Source organism: Hypoxylon fragiforme, assembly GCF_022984875.1.
Source record: "Hypoxylon fragiforme strain CBS 206.31 chromosome Unknown GGS25scaffold_3, whole genome shotgun sequence".
NCBI lineage: Eukaryota > Fungi > Ascomycota > Sordariomycetes > Xylariales > Hypoxylaceae > Hypoxylon > Hypoxylon fragiforme.
In genome coordinates, this window is record NW_026054758.1 from 1,271,544 (window position 1) to 1,288,485 (window position 16,942).

Below are 16,942 nucleotides of genomic sequence, written 5' to 3' on the forward strand. Positions count from 1 at the left end.
TGATCTGGACCTCGCCGAAGTATCGGTTCTTGGATCTCAGCCAAACATCAGGCTGGCAATTCCAGCTCGTTGTCGCATTGCGTCGTACACCTCATTGTCTCGCCCTGCCTATATGACCGACACCTGTTTACTGCTTCGGGCTACGCTTCTTTCAACTGCATTGTCTCGCCACAGCTTGTTTCCTCTTCCGACATCGACGCTCAGTAAAATCTGACGTCGTGTCCTCAAAAGTTTCAGCTATGAGCGATTCCATGAAGGAAGTCATCGAGGCTCTCGACCCCGTTACGCAAAGCATACTTCCACCCGATATCAGCATAGGTACTCTGGTGCCTCTGAAGACTGTCCTTGAGCTTAGAGACAATCTTTCGCTTGGTTCTGCCTATATCACACGTGCGCCCAACAAAGTTACTAATGATGTTCTAAAGTGAGTTGATATACCTCCCCTAGAGACTCTCGCTGTTAATGAGCTGACACTCGCCATCACAGTGTCGCCCGATCTCTAGCTGGTGATGATGCCGCTAACAACCTACCTCATCTGCGTCGGTGCGTCAAGCCTGGAGACCTCCCTCCCCATTTAAAGGCTCAGTTCATGAACGAAGGGAATGGAAGATCAGTTCATGCTGGAAAGTCCAACTTCCTATACATTATTCTCGGCGTGAAAGATGAGATGCCGTATGGGGAACTTGTGAGAGGACTTGCCACAATTGATGACATTAGAGATGACATTTTTGTGGCTGAGGTTCCTATCCCGCTTCTAGCACCTACCTCTCAAGTTCAGGCCAATATGTGGTCGCAGCAGTTTTGGCAAACTGTCTACCGCAAGAGTAACCCTCTTGGTCCTCACCCAAGCACTATTTCGCGAACTGAATCTACCGTCTCCCGAGATGCTTCCATCTGGATGACCTTGGCACATCAGATTGCTAAAAAGTCCCAGAAAGCTGGGTTCGGTGAACCTATCGGAGCTGTCGTCATTAAACGAACTATACCTGGAGGGAAACATGAAAAAAAGACCATCACCAACAAAGCAGTATCGGTGACCTCCAACGGCGAAGGTACCGGAGTTACAGATGATGTCGAGAACGTCGAGGCCGCCGATATGGCACCTGATGATGGCATGAATGACAATAAGCAAATGGACGACTGCAAGTCAGAGACCCTGACTCAAGATATTTCAGCTTACAAGGAAGAAGCCAAAGAAACCACACAGATTGTGGCCATTGCTGCTGATGCCCGCTGGCATCAGCAAGAGAAGACTGGTCGCACTGGAAACCCTATGGCCCACGCCGCGCTTCGAGCAATCAGTATGGTGGCACAGAAACTAGTGCGAGCCGAACAACGTCCCCAAAACGAACCACAGATTATGGAGTTTGAAGCTTTTCAAGACAAGCCACTGCTTAACGACGAGCAGATTGTATTCAATGCTGATCACCCTTGTCCTGATGGCTACTTGTGCCATGAGCTGGAATTATACCTGACTCATGAGCCATGCACGATGTGTGCCATGGCAATTTTACATTCGCGTATGGGCCGGATTGTCTTTCGTCACCGTATGCCGTTGACGGGAGGTATGACTTCGGAGGATCGAGGCTACGATGCTTGCAGTGGTTCTACAGTTTGTGAAGGCAGTCCTTGTGGTGGAGGTAAAGGCCTCGGACTCCATTGGCGCAAAGAGTTGAATTGGACCCTACTGGGATGGGAATGGGAGGCTGATAGCACCGAAGCATTGCCAGTTGACGCACACCTGCATGCATAAGCATTTTCGGCAATCGCGGTATGACGACAGTCAGTTTAATTTTGCGACGAGGGAATTAGGTAATCCTTTCGTCGGGGTTGGTATTACTGAAGAGTATGTCATCTTGTGATGAAAATGCTGAACAGGCCACCCCATCCCAAGGAAGAGAAGAAAAAAAGGATACTAGTATGATGAGCATTCAGGTTTCCTTGTCTCTTCACATCATGTTATAATTTGGTTCCTTGATCGGTCGACATCGGCATCGACATCGACATCATCACCGGCAATACCCTGATAGTGGAGGACATCAAAGGACTCATTGTATTTTATTGGACGAAGGGCTTGCTCTATACTAGGTAGTAACATAGGACATAGTCTTCCAGAAGCACATTGCAACACAGTCAAGACGTGTAATGCCGTATGGAAAATATATACATACACAGAATGAGGCATTGCCATTACGAACCTTCATGATGTCGCTATTTAGATGTTCTTCGTGATTATTCTATTTGACGTGATGGCTACTATAACATTGAACATGCAATGCATACTAGTGTAGCGCACCGTGCTTCAGCGACTAACTTGGCTGAAATATAGCGGTATAGTACAGTGACTGCTACAGTGACTGGATCACTACAAAAACCCATGTTCAATTACTGAAGCACGGTGTCGTATGTGGACCTTTCTACACCGTATAACAGCAGCTACTCGTATCTGTATCGATAAGGATGGTATGTACCCATGTATAATATACTGGCAGTATTGTGGTTATGCTAGATAAGATTTCCATACCCCTACACTACATATATGTACCTAAGGTCCACGGTACAATAGTTACCTAAATGAACCCAAATGCGCATTACAGATTTCAAGGTTACGGTCATGCTTTGAAGAAGCCCCCCCCCCTTCTCTCTCCCCTTCTCTTCCTCAGATTTTAACTTAAATTTATTTGTTCGCGTCGCAAAAAGAAGTGACAGGCTTTGACGAGAACGGAATCTATCTTTGACCTATACCAGGGTCCCTGTTGTCTACCTTTAATGAAAATGACACTCCTTTGACTGCTCCAACAACACTTTTACGCATCGTTGCGCCCTCGGTTCCCTGCCAATTGTTCATTATCACCAACAAAGCCACGAGTTTTGAACAAGTACCACCCATCCCTCTAACGATTAGGATTTGCACATTGCTATGGACCAGTGAATCTACCCCCTATATCGATCAATATTGCCTTCCTACTATTCAACATGTCGACCAACGCATCCAAGAAAGGCCAGGCATCAAAATCGGCCTCCAAACCTGCCACCGCAACCACAAGCACGGCCAGGACTAGCAAGAAACGCAAGCTGGACCCCGATGCACAGAAATACTATGCGGTAAGGGCTGGCGTAAAACCTGGTGTATACATGACATGGGCAGAATGCCAAGAGCAAACTGCGGGATTCAGAGGTGCTTCTTGTGAGTGAGCTGAATATCTCTCTCACTTTGATTATAGCTAACATTTGATAGATAAGTCTTTCCTAAGTCGAGCAGACGCCGAAGCATACGTTGCTGGGAAGAAAACATCTAACACCACCCCCGGCGAGGAGAGATACTATGCGGTGGCTATTGGCAGGGAGCCTGGAGTTTACACCGATTGGGACACAGCATCACTAGCTATCAAAGGGTGGAAAGGGCCGAAATATAAGAGATTTGATACACGCCAGGAGGCGGTAGAATATATTCGAACGCACGGGAACGAAGCCGCCCAAGAAGTACTCCGAATGGAAGAAGGCGTTGAGCCTCTCAATAAGAAGAAGAAGAAGAAGTCGGCGGAGGATGATTTTGAGGATCTTATTGTTACAGACGATGAATCAGACATCGAGCCTGTCTATACGGATGGCAGTGCATCCTCTAATGGCCGTGCTGGAGCTGTTGCCGGAGTTGGAGTCTACTTCGGCACAGGTGATCCAAGGTGAGTGCTGTTGATATGTATTATTTGTGATCCCAAGTGGAAATCTACTAGCTACCTAGGGTACCTAAGTGCTGACGGGCATGACACAGGAATATCTCGGAGCGCCTTAAAGGCGAGGTACAGACAAACCAACGAGCAGAGCTAACGGCAATCTTACGGGCGTTGGAAAGTGTGCCACTCGATCAGAAAATTCGCATCTTCTCGGATAGTAAGTATTCGATCAGCTGCGTGACGGAATGGTACGTGAACTGGCAAAAGAACGGATGGAAAACGAAGGACGGGATCGTGAAGAATAAGGACCTTATTGAAGCTATTCGAACTAAGATCGATGAACGCACTCAAGCCGGGACAGGGACTTTCTTCCAATGGGTGAAAGGGCACGCGGCAGAAGCTGGAAATGTGGCGGCGGATAAGCTTGCTGTCCAAGGGGCGAAGCTCAAAGCGGAAGCATGATGGAAAGCAACGAAAGGACAGCACTGGAGACTAGGTACCTACGTAAGGTAGGTGAATACTGGGTGTTCGGGTTGGACGACTACTGAATGCACACATACCGATAAGACCTTACGATTTTTACGTTGAGCAGTACTGAAATGATACCATCGTAGGGACTGCTATGTCTCTCTCTTTTCTGTTAACCCTATTGACAAATACTAAATTGTATGCAAGCAATGTTTATAACAAGACATGATGATGTCTGTCAAGACGGTGATGTGGCACAAAATATATCTAATATAAATATACACCTACTACTCTCACCTTGTAAAATGATTAATCATACACATGAGATAGGTTGGTCGCTGTTTTCTTTGTTTCTTTAGTTTACTTATTCTTTCTTCCTTTCTCAGCGTGTAAAGGCTTCAATGTTGAGAAGTTCAAAGTTCAAAGTTCAAAGTTCAATGTTGGTGTGTGTAACGGCCGCAAGCAACTTCAACTCCCTACATAACTCCCTACATGGGTAACTACTAACTACAGTACCTAGGACATGCATGTAAATAGTTACAGGCATTCTTGCCAAGATAAGTCAATCAATCTTTGAAGGAGGTGGGGCTTATCAATAACTAGTTACACACATCCACATTTAATGTTTATTGTGTTTATTGTTAATACATAGTTATGTACCTAGGTTAGGGTATTGCTGTACAATTCAATGATGTTCTTTGCATGTGCATCTCAGTGCAAATGTTAACCTTATGATTGATTATATTTACATAGTACATACATCTACACCTTCACTTATCTGTGACTCCCTTTGCTGTTTACTGTACAGCATCCAATTGTGCATACGAAAGGAAAAGAGAGTTAGGTACCTACCTACCTACCTAGGTATTCAACAAGAATACCGCTTTTCTGATAGATCTAAAGACACTATCTACGCCTTCCTGCTTTCCTGCTACCTATACCGGTGCCATTGTCGCAGGAATTGGAATCAAAGTGGCGCGCATATCAACATCCACTCACCTTACCTCACATCCAGATGATTCAATAACATACGCTTCGCCGGCATACCATTGCTTACCTGCCTTGCGTGTGTGCAAGGACGATTCGGGCGTTACGTGAAAACACCTACATACCTCAACCCTAAGCACTGTTCGCTCTTGAACTCCTATCTCTCACCTGAAAATGCCAACTCTTGCTCTTACAAACTTCAACATTGTTGTTGGTTTATTGGGAGGATGGATCTCCCTCTTTGGCTTGGTCTCCTATCTACTAAAGGAGTCGCTCTATCTCTCCGAGGCTCGTAAGTCTCGCCATCGTTATGCTTTTTTTTGTTGCTTTTTTGAGTAGTTGTTTACCTACAAATCATATGCTCTATACGAAGTAACTGACATCTCACTTGTTTATCCAGTCATATCTCTTCTAGCTGGTCTTGTCTTCTCACCCCACGCAACTAATTTTATCCGCCCTCTTGACTATGCCGGCTCGGAAGAAAACTTAGATGCGATTGTAAGCAGACTCCAAGCTATTAAATTAGTTGAGCCCTTTGATAGACCTTTTCTTCCTCGGGGTGGGACTCAACAAAAGCCGTACATGAATTTTAATGCCTAGGAATTTCTGCAGCTCAACTTGTGGATACTAATACTTCTGACTATAGACATTATACTTCACTCGTCTCGTCCTAGGAGTCCAGTTGGTTCTCGCTGGCGTCCAGCTACCAAGTCGCTATTTGAGGAAAGAATGGAAGCCTTTGGCCTTGCTCTTAGGGCCGGTGATGACGATGATGTGGCTTGTAACAAGCCTTCTCGTCTGGGGCCTTGTACCAAAGCTGCCCTTCCTCCACGCCCTTGCTATCGCTGCTTGTGTCACACCTACGGATCCAGTGTTGTCTAACGTCATTGTTAAGGGGAGGTTTGCTGATCATAACATCCCCAAGGATCTTCAAAAGATAATCATCGCAGAATCTGGAGCTAACGATGGCCTCGGCTACCCCTTCCTGTTCTTTGCATTATACCTCATCAAGTATATTGGCGATGGCGGAGTCAGCGAATCGGGGGGCGCTGGCCTTGCCATAGGACTGTGGTTCGGCGAGACCTGGGGATATGTTGTTATCCTTAGTGTGGTATACGGCGCGGTCACAGGTTGGATAGCCAAGGAGCTTCTCCATTTCTGCGAGGAACGCAAGTTTGTGGATCGCGAGAGTTTCCTTGTCTTTGCTCTATCGCTCGCGCTCTTCATTGTCGGTACCTGTGGTATGATTGGTAGCGACGATATCTTGGCTTGCTTTATCGCTGGCAACGTCTTCACTTGGGATGATTGGTTTCGCCTTGAGACACTTGATGAGTAAGGTTTGTGTTATCAACATGTCCCGATAATTCGAAGCTACATTTACTAACTACTGCTTAGTTTCATAGGATATCCTCGAGTTTGACAATGAACAGCAAAAGCTAACCACATGCTTCCGCCTTAGCTCACTACAACCGACCATTGATATGCTCCTCAACGTGGTTATGTTCATGTGGTATGGTGCTGTTTGTCCGGTATGTATTTTCCTAGGCTTTGTCGGTGAAAAGCTCACAACTCCAAACTATCCGCGAGCCTTTATAAGATCTACCAAACACTGATTTGTTACCACAGTGGCATAGCTTTGTCGCGAATAGTGTCATTCCTATTTATCGGTTGATAGCTCTGGGGATATTAATATTGCTTCTTCGACGTCTTCCCATTATTCTGGCATTCCGTAAGGTAATACCACAAATAGACGGTCTACAGCGAGCAATCTTCACAGGATTCTTTGGTCCAATTGGCTGCTCGGCCATTTTCTATCTTTACGTCACATTGGAATTCATCACTACGCTGAATCCCAATCATGGGGATACGCCGAGGCCAGATGTAGCTAATCTCAAGGAAGCTGTTTCGGTTCTGGTTTGGTTTATGGTAATCTGCAGTGTTGTAAGCAACCCCAATCTATCACAAACACTGCCATCATGCTCATTCTTTGCAGGTTGTCCATGGGCTTAGTATCCCCTTGGGTAAGTTTGGGATCTATCTTCCCCGTACCATATCAAGGTCCTTATCCTCTCCCGGGGATGCGATATCTTCACAGTTAAGAGGGCGAGTGATTCCACGAACCAACTCTGGGGGTGATACGGTAGCCAATACCCCTAATGAGTCGCGCTCTACGTCTGCGCGGCCCGTTTTTCGGATAGGCGGTTCCGTTATCCCACGACATGCAGCAACGAGGAGTCCTACTTTTCGATTATCAATCTCTAGCGAGGTAGGTGACCCCCGAGGCAATCGTGAACTGAGCCCTCGGCCTTCAGAACCGGACACAAAGCCATTCACCAACGTTAACCCGTCGAGTTACCCCGGCCGGACCATTCGGTTTCCCGACGAACAGCCGGATAGCGAAGCGTCCCACCAACCCGAAAGAGAGGTGCTATCACCGAGTTTTGAATGATTTGTCATGCTATGCCAAACATTTCCTGGGCATTTCTTTTTATTGCTACTCATGCTTTGCTAGAGTTCGGCATAGATAGATGCTCAGAAGGTCGCAGCGGTCATCTCTGTGTGTGTCATTTGAAGTGGGAATGATGAATAGAGTATCACGTAGGGAGAAGAGTCGAAGTAATGGAGGTGGTCCAATCAAGTTTCAAAATATCACCTCAAATGTATAAGATACTTGTGGGCTTCTCTCTTTGTGGGTGCTATATACATTTGGATTTGGTATTGCTAGCTCATAGACTTAGAGGGCATCACGATTTACTAGTAACTTTCTGCTGCCAAGTTGTCAATTCAAAGCCCATTCCAAATATCAATATCTAGTTATTATTTGTTCCTATTTCGGGACTCCGGCGATGTGAACTTCACATTGGGACGGATGTCCGGTCTTCGACGGATACAGTAATCAGATACCGGCTTACTGAAGCCAAAGTGCCCGAACTCGGTCCATTGGTATGATATCAGCTGACTATCTTGGACCTGCCATAGGCAACCGTATATCCAGCACAACCGAGTCTTAGCTCTAGCCTGGCCTACCCTTGCTGGCAGAGGACCCTTAACTCATACAGGGTTCGAAGTCGTATCGTCCCCTGGATTGGCGAGTCGACTTTCTAGAGGTCTTGAGTAGGTAGGTAGCGAGAGATATCGCAACTCCGTGCAACCCCCGCGCCATTCTATCTGGACCCTGCAAAATGGTCGCATATGCATGCTTAAAGAACTAGGTAAGTCAACTAGCTTGACTAGCAGATATATTGCCGTCTAGGTATCTTTGCATATTCATGGTAATTAGATAGACATGTTGAGACACCCACCTTGCCTGGCTATCTACCTAGGTACCTAGGCAGTGAATGTGCTGCGTTCGAAGGAAGGGGGGGGGGGGGGGGGGGGAAGCTGGCTGCATTGGCTACCTAATAAAAAAAAGTTCCCCGGGGAAAAGAATTTCGCGTTATATAGATAACCGACATACGTCTGGATATAGTAGATGCTCTAGGACTTGGTGTTGATTTCTGGACTGTTGGTTTGTCCGGGTGGCTCTGGGATGGGGAGGAGCGAATGCGGATGGGAGTGTGGGATGCGTAAGAATCATGCAGCGAACGAATTGGTAGGTAAGGTAGGTAGGTAGGTAGGTATTGTACATTTCGGTCATTCATATGCACACATGATTGATGTTTTTTTTTTCTTACCCGATGCCTTTAGATACCTACCTGGTAAGTATGTATGTACTATAATGTTTCCAAACCAAAAGAGCTGCGTGTCTTAAGCAAGCAATCACGTAGGGAAATATGCTTGCGTTTTGATCGGTGCAACCCTCCATGACGAGGATAAGGATGAGGATGAAGGACGATGATGATGATGCCCGTAGGGTAGGGGCGGGGCAGGGCAGGAGATAACCGGGGTTCTTCCTATCGGGGTTGTTTCCTGGTGGATGCGGCTCGACATTTCACTTCACGGTTGGAGGAAACAGAAACCACGTATTTTTTATTTATTTTTTTTGTTCTGATGAAGTGTGTATTGTACAAACTTGCCTAACCAGGTACCCTACTTACTTACTTATTTGTCTACCTAGTGCCATAGTAGGAGTAGTTAGAAAGCGGGTATCGCTTACTTTGACAAAAGCCGTTCCTGTGGAATGTCACCCAGGGGAAGAGAGAAGGGGGGGGGGGGGGGGGACCAAGTATGTCACAGTGACCGCCGCGACCTTCCCCGGAACTACCCAAGTAGGTAGTAGGCAAGGTACCTATTTAGTATGTAGGTATGGCAAAGTAGTATTGAGGTAGGGATGTAGGTAGGTACAAGATAACCTGGGGATACTATGCCTTAAGGGTCATTACCTTAAAGAGCACCTGACATCTCATAACCAGGGCAGAATGTAGCTATAGCACCTAGAAGAGGTTTAAACGTTTTATCAGCTCATTCATCAGATATCTATACACTTACTAAGTATGTACTAGGCTAGGGAAGTAGGAGAAGGAGAGAGACCCTGAGCAATTCATATTTTTCTAGCCTGGAGATTAGTTGAAGGTAATATAGGTATGTATGTGATGTATGTGATGTGTGTGTATTGTATGTACTGGAGCCCAGCCCCCCTTGGCACTTTGTTGTACTGAATATGTAGCCCTAATAAATACCTACGTAATTACCTAACTACTAGGTAGGTTAGTATGTTAAGACCAGACGGGATATACGTATGATAATACTGCTTTGACTCAAAAAGTGGCAAAAACTTCATTGAGATGGGTTGGTTATGGGAAAGGACTAAGGAAATAAGAGAAGGGGAAAAAAGAAGCCGTCGTCTCGAATATATAGTTGCGTATACATGCTTTTTTTCTTCTTTTTTTTTTTTGCTTTTGAGTTTAATTGCACATGTGTGTAGAATGAGTTGACGAAGCTTCATATACATGTATTCGCCAAGATATGTCGTGTACACCGGGGTTTTAGCTTCGCAGAAGGAGATAGATAATTGCTATGTATTGTAGGTATCTTGACCTACTACACACCAGTGACATACATCATACATGGGCATGTACTACCTACCTACCTACCTACCTACCGATGCCTATACCTATACCTATACCTATACCTATACCTATACCTATACCTATACCTATACCTATACCTATACCTATACCTATACATACACATGTGTAGTTACATACATAGGTTCGATGCTGGTCTTGGAACTCGGGAATTCCTTTGCTTTCATGTGTTCATGTGTTTCGGTTTTGATGCGGCATGCCCGCGCGATGGTCAGCACTTGATTACCTGGTAACCCGAAGACCGGCTGAAGAAGGATCCAGTTGAGGCTGAGAACCCCGAAGCCACTGAAATTGGGGGTTCCTTCGTGGAAAGTATGGATGTATAGACGTAGTATGTAGGTATGTAGGTATGTAGTACTATGTAGTTGCACTACGTGGATTGGATGCGAACAGGTACATAATGTCCATATGTAGGTAGGTAGGTCTGGTATTCAGGTTACATACAGTAAACAGTGCTCACAAACTTATAGATGAGGTATGTATGTAACGCATTTATAAGAATTTCTCTTCCCTTTTTCTATCATCATTAGGTAGTGAGTGTTCGAATGGTTTTACCGATAGGATGCTAATAGGCTATCTTACTATGTATTATAGAGGAATATCACGAGAGATTACTACAGGCTGGTTGCTAAGCCACTAACAATTTTCCGTAATTGTCAACTTGAACGGTATAAAAAAGATTTCGTGGAGTGCTGGAGATTATGAGATTGTCTATGTGTACTAGTAGTAGTAGAACCTTCCAGGCTAATATGAATTGATCTTTTTAAGTAATTTATTAGTGGAAGTGTGAAAGATGGGAGAAACCCCGGTTTTACTAGGTACCTGATGTATTGTACCTGAAGTACCTGATATTTTCGTCAAGGTGGTAACTAACAGCAAGGGGGGGGGGGAAAGAACTGGAACAGGAATTATTACATAGGAGTTGAGGGGGGAAGAGCACAGAGAAGTGAGCTGCTGCTGCTGCCACATAAATCCTAGTTCCATTTTAGTTTTAGTCAAGTCTAGGTAGGTATCTACGTACTATTTTGCCATGTACCCGTTCTTCCCACTAGCTATCCTATCAGCGTGCTTGAACTTGCCTGCTACGTTTGCACCTTGGACCAATTCTTGACCACTGCTTGACCACTTTACAAGCTCCACTCTGCTTGTCTGGTGCTACCTAAGCCTACTAAGTGTTAGCTCAGCTTTGCACGCTCAGGGTTCTTCCATCTTGGACAAATTGATCCAAACTTACCCTCTTCCTATCTCAATCCATCTCATATTCTAACGAGTCCCTCCATTGACGACGTGTGACCGGTGCTATCGAGAGTGGGAAGACTTTCCTTTTAACCCTTCATTCTTTCCTCTTTCTATCATCATCATCACCATCATCATCATTATAATCACCTCTTACCTGAAAATAAAAAAATAACGTCTTGTCATTTATAACGGTGTCAGATTTCGGAAACCGATAACCGGATAATACTACATAATTGCAGCAATCGAAGTGTCTGTTTTGACTTACCGCAACTTTTCACCGATATTCGCTCCAAAAAAAAAAATAACTGCCCAAAAACACACGTCCTTCCCGCATACTCGGCACACTCTTCCGATCCAACGATCGCCAAACAAATTTCGAGTCGTCCATCAACTAGAAATCGGGGGTTCATTCATCGTAGCGTAATTGAAAGTGGCTAAGGATTGAGATTTTGGGTCTCGAACCCCAATACCGTTTTCTACTTGTAGATTCGCTATCAATCTGTCAATTAAACTGTGGTGGAAGGGTCATAATGTGGCTGTAACCTATCTGGCGCTCTTGCATCACACTATCAGGGCTCGCTAGTTAACGCCTTTCGGGTGCCAGTCCGACGTATTCTATCATTCGTCGTCGAGATCTTTTTGGGGTGTTAGGACTAAGACGGCCACAACTCAGACTCGATATTCAATATCTGGTCGGCCGTCATTGTATCGAATAACTACCTCTAGCTCCTAGATTCACATAGGTTAACGCACCTCGGCGTATCGAAAGATCGTATACTGGGCCATGCCGACTCCTGGCTCCCCTCCGTTCACTGGGACGAGCCAATTCGCTTCAGATTCGGGAATGCCTCCTTTCGCCCTCGCCAACGAATTTGAACTCTACGACGCCGACGACGTTCATCACACCGCAGGCGGTTCTCTATTTGATTTCGCCGGAGGCGAATTAATTGACCCGACCGTTTTTGCAGAATCCAAGCCATTTTCATCGGGTCCTATCCCATCTACACGAACCAATTTAAATAGAGCAGCTCCAGATTGTCACCAACTTCCATCCCACCGTGGCTCGTCCTCCTCGTCCTCATCCCGAGAAAGTGCCAACTCCAATTCCGCCAAAACTAGCAATACATCAGCCGACGTGATGATGACAGATGAGCATGTGCCGGCGTGGCACTTCGAAAATGTAATGAGACACGAGACCAGTTTCATGTTCGATTCTACGGACGCCGCAACTATGGACATGTCTAATGTTTTCGACTTCGAGAGCGCATCGAGTAGCCCTAGCCCTCCCACAAATGGTCCGATACAAGAATCAAATGCGGCAGGACAGCTCATGTCAAATGGACCAGTCGCCAAGAGAATAAAAGGTCACCATAAAGGGCAGTCGGTTTGTACCCCTCTACTCATACATCATATCGTCACCATGTTCGAACTAATTAGCGTATAGCAACACTCTTTAACAAAATCAATGAATGGATTAAAGACGAGTGGCTCTAGAGAAGGTTCACCTATGTCTAATTTGGTAACTAGCCAAGAGGCGTCCCCCATAGCCATGTTCCACTCGCCCCCCTCTGATGTCACAACGGGCCATTTCAATGGTAGTATGGCAAATGTAAACATGAATTCGGTCTGGCCCATGTCAGGATTACAAGCCACAGGCCCAGCACCTCAAGTAAGACAGGACTCGATGGGTATACCAGCTGTACCTCACGGCCTTCCGTCCTATTCACCGCAGATGAACTTAACCCAAGCTCTTACCCCAAGGCTTGTGATTCAACCCACTCCTCTCAAATCTAGGGTTGAAACACAAATCCCTATCAAATTAACCATTCATAATCTGCCCCAGGGCATCAAGCGGATCCACTTGCCAACACACACAATCTCGAAGCCCAAGCTACTGGCTAAGCCTCCAGCAGTGCGCTCCCCCGACATGCTTGAAGCGTACACCATGCTAGTTTGCACCAGTGCTATGCAAGACCCGGAAAAACTCCAGCGCGCATTAAGGCGGGCAGCGGCGGCTCGACACGACTTCTTAGGTCAGCGACGATCAGGGGACGGTATGGAGGATGACGAGCAGAAGCCCCAAAATGGTGGTGAAGTACGAATATGCAGTGGCTGCATAACACGGGAGCGCAAGCGGGCTGGTCGGAAGAAACATAAGAAACCGGAGGAGGAAGAGCTGTGGAATCGATATGAAAACGAACGAGCCATCGTTTTCAACACTAATGAGATTAAAGAGTGGCAGGTGGTAACGCCTAGTATGATAGATCCTACGGGAACTGGGCCAGCCGATCTCTCCGTCCCTGCTGGTACCGTCCAGGTGGATGCGCCGATGCGCATTGCGTGTTATTGCCGGCACCATGGCGAGAAAATGGGATTTCAAGTCATTTTCACCATAAAAGACTACAAGGATAACGTTATTTGCCAGCAGATCTCGTCCTCGATCATGATAACGGATGACCACAAGGCACATGTTCCACAAGCCACCACAACACAGGTTCCCAATGCGCCTATGCCAGCCATTGAGCCCCCTTCGATGAACGATATCAAACCGATCGAGGCGCAAGCCATATTTCACTCGTCGCAAACTACATCTGACATTCAAGGGATGCCTCCGAATGGGACTTACCCATTTCCTTCAGTGCCTGTCAACAACAGCAATAACTCACAGGGAACATCGATAGCGGCGACACCTCGTAACTTATCCAGGCAGGGATCTCCAACAAGCCCTTCGGCTCCATTACCCAAGAAGAGGAAGGCAAGCGGATCTGTGAAGTTGCCCAGCGGCCTAGCGATGACGAGACTAGAAACCGGCCAGTCGCCACCGGCAGTCTCTTCAGGGGCACAGAACGAGTCAGCTGTTACTTCTGCAGCCACCTCGCCATTTTCGCCAAATATGGCAACGTTCCCAATGGCCACCGATTCGCTATTTTCTCATGGGCAGCAACCACACCTAAATAACATGGGACAAGCTTTTCCAACGGGACCCCCTACGCCGAACAGCAATAGTGCTGAACTCATCTACCCATCAGGAAACAGGAACATCAGTCTTGATAATATGCAAATGGCTCAAATGTTTTCTGCGCCAACATCAGCTCACCCGAGCCGTGCACCTAGTCCGAATCGGCTGAGAAACGAGATGCAAAACATGTCGCATGCTCCATTAGGCCAAAATCTCTACAACACCCCCACAGCAATGAGTTCAAACAGGGCACCGCAACCGATGATTTACAAGATCATACCCGGCGAGGGCCCAAAGTCTGGAGGAGTTGAAGTGACTATTCTCGGCAGCGGTTTTACTAATGGTGGTCTCGAAGTCATGTTTGGGGAGCAGAGGGCCGCTACGACGACCTACTGGGGCGAGACGTCATTGGTCTGCCTTCTCCCACCGTCTCCTAATGCAGGGATTGTTCCGGTATCAATCAGGCAGCCTGGCGTCACCCCCCAACATCTCTTCGGCGGCAATCAACAACCACTTTTCCGATACGTCGATGACGATGAGCACCGCTTGATACGTACGGCTCTGACTGTTCTAGGCAACAAGCTGGGCGGCAAGATGACGGATGTTGCAGATATTGCAAGAAACATCATTTTTGGCGGGCCAGGGAATGGAGGTTCTTGGGGTCCTTCTCCTTCCGGAAGTCAAACACCTAACACCAACTTCAGCAACCTTGAGCAAGATTTCTCAGAATCCGTAGAGGTGGGGTTGCTCCGTGTCTTAGAGCTGATCGATCTCGATGATAGCCCCAACAAAGCTCGGATTAATCTTAAGAGGTCAAGCGGGCAGACAATGCTTCATCTCGCTTGCTCTCTCGGCCTTGCCCGATTCGTTGCCGGTCTTCTGTCACGAGGTGCCAATGTGGGTATCCGTGACAAGGGAGGTTTTACACCTTTACATTTGGCGGCCATGAATGGCTATTCTGATATCGTGCGACGCCTCATCCTAAAGGGGGCCGATCCGAATATGCGAAGTCTTTCTGGTCTCACTCCCGCCGATATTGCTCGGTCAAGCGACGTGCTGCGAGTCCTCCGGCACATCGAGAACCACTCCAGATCCCGCAGTAACGGCTCAATCAATAGTAGGGTCAATAGTGCCAGTTCACTCAGATCTTTATGGGAGCCACCCTCGATAACTCCAGCTCATCGAGAAGAGTTTATGTCTGATGATTCAGGGTCGGTGGATGACAGTAGTAGCGGTGACTCGTCGTCGGAGAAGGACACAGATGAGGAAAATGACGACTGGTTAGATATGAGACGACCAGGAATTCCACCTCAACGCCCTCGTCAGGATGTTTCACACCATCAATCACTTGATGAAGATGTCCCACCAGCATCTCCAAGCGCAGCCATGACAGCTCTGCGAGATCAATTTTCGGCACAACTCCACCAGTGGCAAAATTCCATGACAATGCATTTCCAAAATTTACCACACATGCAGATGCCACAAATGCCCACTCTACCCCCCATTCCGGTTCTTCCTGACTACCACGCTTATCTGTATTCGGCCCCTGTCATGCAACGTATTACCTCACTTGTCCCCAACATCCGAGGCCCACGCCCTGGTTCAGCAGGCGAGCAACCTCCTCGAGATGCCGACAGTAAGTGGTGGGATATCCCCTTCTTCGGCACCAGAGAGTCCCCTCCGCCGCGCTACGAAGACATCTTCCCCCGAGAGGCTTTCGACACCAAACAAGCTACAGCCGCTGCCGCAGTAGCCGAGCATGAAGCAGACAGTAAATACGAGGCCTTGTACGACCAAGAGACTGCAGAAATGTCACGATCACAAGAAGTCCCCGAGCTTCTGGAGATTGGACGGCAACGCAATATCACCAAGGAGCAGCAAGAACATCTGCAGCGTGCTCATGCTCAAAGGCTCAAGACCGGCAGCAGTGACAAAATGCTGTGGTTTGTCTGGGTGAGTAACATAAATCCTTCTTTCTGGGGGCCAATTACTAATAGATACCTTTAGATCCCTATCCTCATTTTCATACTGGGCGCCATGTTAGCCAGTGTCGCCCCTTCACTAGCGTCTGGTACTGTCACGTTGGTCAAGACCTCTACTGCTCTTATCACGAACCCACGCGACACTGCCCAAAAATTCATTTCCAATGTTTTAGCACCTGTTTAACTTGTTTTCCTTCCTTTCTAAACTCACTATACCTCTTGTTTTCGTACTTCGAAAAGAGCATTGTGTTTATTTCTATCGATGTGTAAATATCTACCTATATTATATAGCAGCGTTGTGTAGTACCTGGATAGGTAGGCTACCTAGGGGTAATGCGTCGGCTGAGCTTGAGTGGGATAGCATTGGGGTAAAACAGAAAACTCCGTACATAGGAGTTTATGGGTGTTGGAGGATGGTGTTCTGGTCTTGTCTTCTCTTATAACGGGTTTCGAAGGGAGGCATCTTTCCAACATAGTTGGCCGTTAAATTGGGAGAATTTACGGAAGGAAGTGTTGGTTGGGGAAGGTGATGTCCTTCAACGGTTCCCAAATATAAGAATGATTAGCTGGAATACGCATCCAGCGCAACGCACATTACAAATACGG

The 16,942-nt window shown here is 46.8% G+C and overlaps 4 protein-coding genes across 4 annotated transcripts; all 4 read left to right on the forward strand.

The window, feature by feature from the left end:
- Positions 1 to 1,854, forward strand: GGS25DRAFT_175434 (uncharacterized protein). The gene is made up of 2 exons (XM_049256589.1): positions 1 to 424; positions 487 to 1,854. The coding sequence occupies exons 1-2, from the start codon at positions 240 to 242 to the stop codon at positions 1,751 to 1,753; spliced, it is 1,452 nt and encodes a 483-aa protein (XP_049118731.1). The 5' UTR covers positions 1 to 239; the 3' UTR covers positions 1,754 to 1,854.
- Positions 1,855 to 3,396: 1,542 nt separating this feature from the next.
- Positions 3,397 to 4,239, forward strand: GGS25DRAFT_175459 (ribonuclease H-like domain-containing protein). Its single transcript, XM_049256590.1, has 2 exons — positions 3,397 to 3,683; positions 3,773 to 4,239. The coding sequence occupies exons 1-2, from the start codon at positions 3,493 to 3,495 to the stop codon at positions 4,134 to 4,136; spliced, it is 555 nt and encodes a 184-aa protein (XP_049118732.1). The 5' UTR covers positions 3,397 to 3,492; the 3' UTR covers positions 4,137 to 4,239.
- A 526-nt stretch (positions 4,240 to 4,765) lies between these two features.
- Positions 4,766 to 7,663, forward strand: GGS25DRAFT_175473 (Sodium/hydrogen exchanger family-domain-containing protein). The gene is made up of 6 exons (XM_049256591.1): positions 4,766 to 5,421; positions 5,530 to 5,627; positions 5,776 to 6,461; positions 6,589 to 6,658; positions 6,756 to 7,070; positions 7,123 to 7,663. Exons 1-6 carry the CDS (start codon positions 5,304 to 5,306, stop codon positions 7,576 to 7,578), a joined length of 1,743 nt encoding a protein of 580 aa, XP_049118733.1. The 5' UTR covers positions 4,766 to 5,303; the 3' UTR covers positions 7,579 to 7,663.
- Positions 7,664 to 11,992: 4,329 nt separating this feature from the next.
- On the forward strand, positions 11,993 to 16,628 carry GGS25DRAFT_175615 (uncharacterized protein). Its single transcript, XM_049256592.1, has 3 exons — positions 11,993 to 12,779; positions 12,840 to 16,307; positions 16,362 to 16,628. Exons 1-3 carry the CDS (start codon positions 12,180 to 12,182, stop codon positions 16,518 to 16,520), a joined length of 4,227 nt encoding a protein of 1,408 aa, XP_049118734.1. The 5' UTR covers positions 11,993 to 12,179; the 3' UTR covers positions 16,521 to 16,628.
- The last annotated feature ends 314 nt before the right edge of the window (positions 16,629 to 16,942 follow it).

Bases quoted from the DNA above. Each gene is read 5' to 3' on its own strand.
- GGS25DRAFT_175473 (XM_049256591.1), top strand. From the start codon at position 5,304: ATGCCAACTCTTGCTCTTACAAACTTCAACATTGTTGTTGGTTTATTG. The intron at 5,422-5,529 runs GTAAGTCTCGCC...TTGTTTATCCAG, and splicing joins GCTCTATCTCTCCGAGGCTC to TCATATCTCTTCTAGCTGGT. The intron at 6,659-6,755 runs GTATGTATTTTC...TTGTTACCACAG, and splicing joins GGTATGGTGCTGTTTGTCCG to TGGCATAGCTTTGTCGCGAA.
- GGS25DRAFT_175615 (XM_049256592.1), top strand. From the start codon at position 12,180: ATGCCGACTCCTGGCTCCCCTCCGTTCACTGGGACGAGCCAATTCGCT. The intron at 12,780-12,839 runs GTTTGTACCCCT...ATTAGCGTATAG, and splicing joins GTCACCATAAAGGGCAGTCG to CAACACTCTTTAACAAAATC. The intron at 16,308-16,361 runs GTGAGTAACATA...AGATACCTTTAG, and splicing joins AAATGCTGTGGTTTGTCTGG to ATCCCTATCCTCATTTTCAT.
- GGS25DRAFT_175434 (XM_049256589.1), top strand. From the start codon at position 240: ATGAGCGATTCCATGAAGGAAGTCATCGAGGCTCTCGACCCCGTTACG. The intron at 425-486 runs GTGAGTTGATAT...TCGCCATCACAG, and splicing joins GTTACTAATGATGTTCTAAA to TGTCGCCCGATCTCTAGCTG.
- GGS25DRAFT_175459 (XM_049256590.1), top strand. From the start codon at position 3,493: ATGGAAGAAGGCGTTGAGCCTCTCAATAAGAAGAAGAAGAAGAAGTCG. The intron at 3,684-3,772 runs GTGAGTGCTGTT...GGCATGACACAG, and splicing joins TTCGGCACAGGTGATCCAAG to GAATATCTCGGAGCGCCTTA.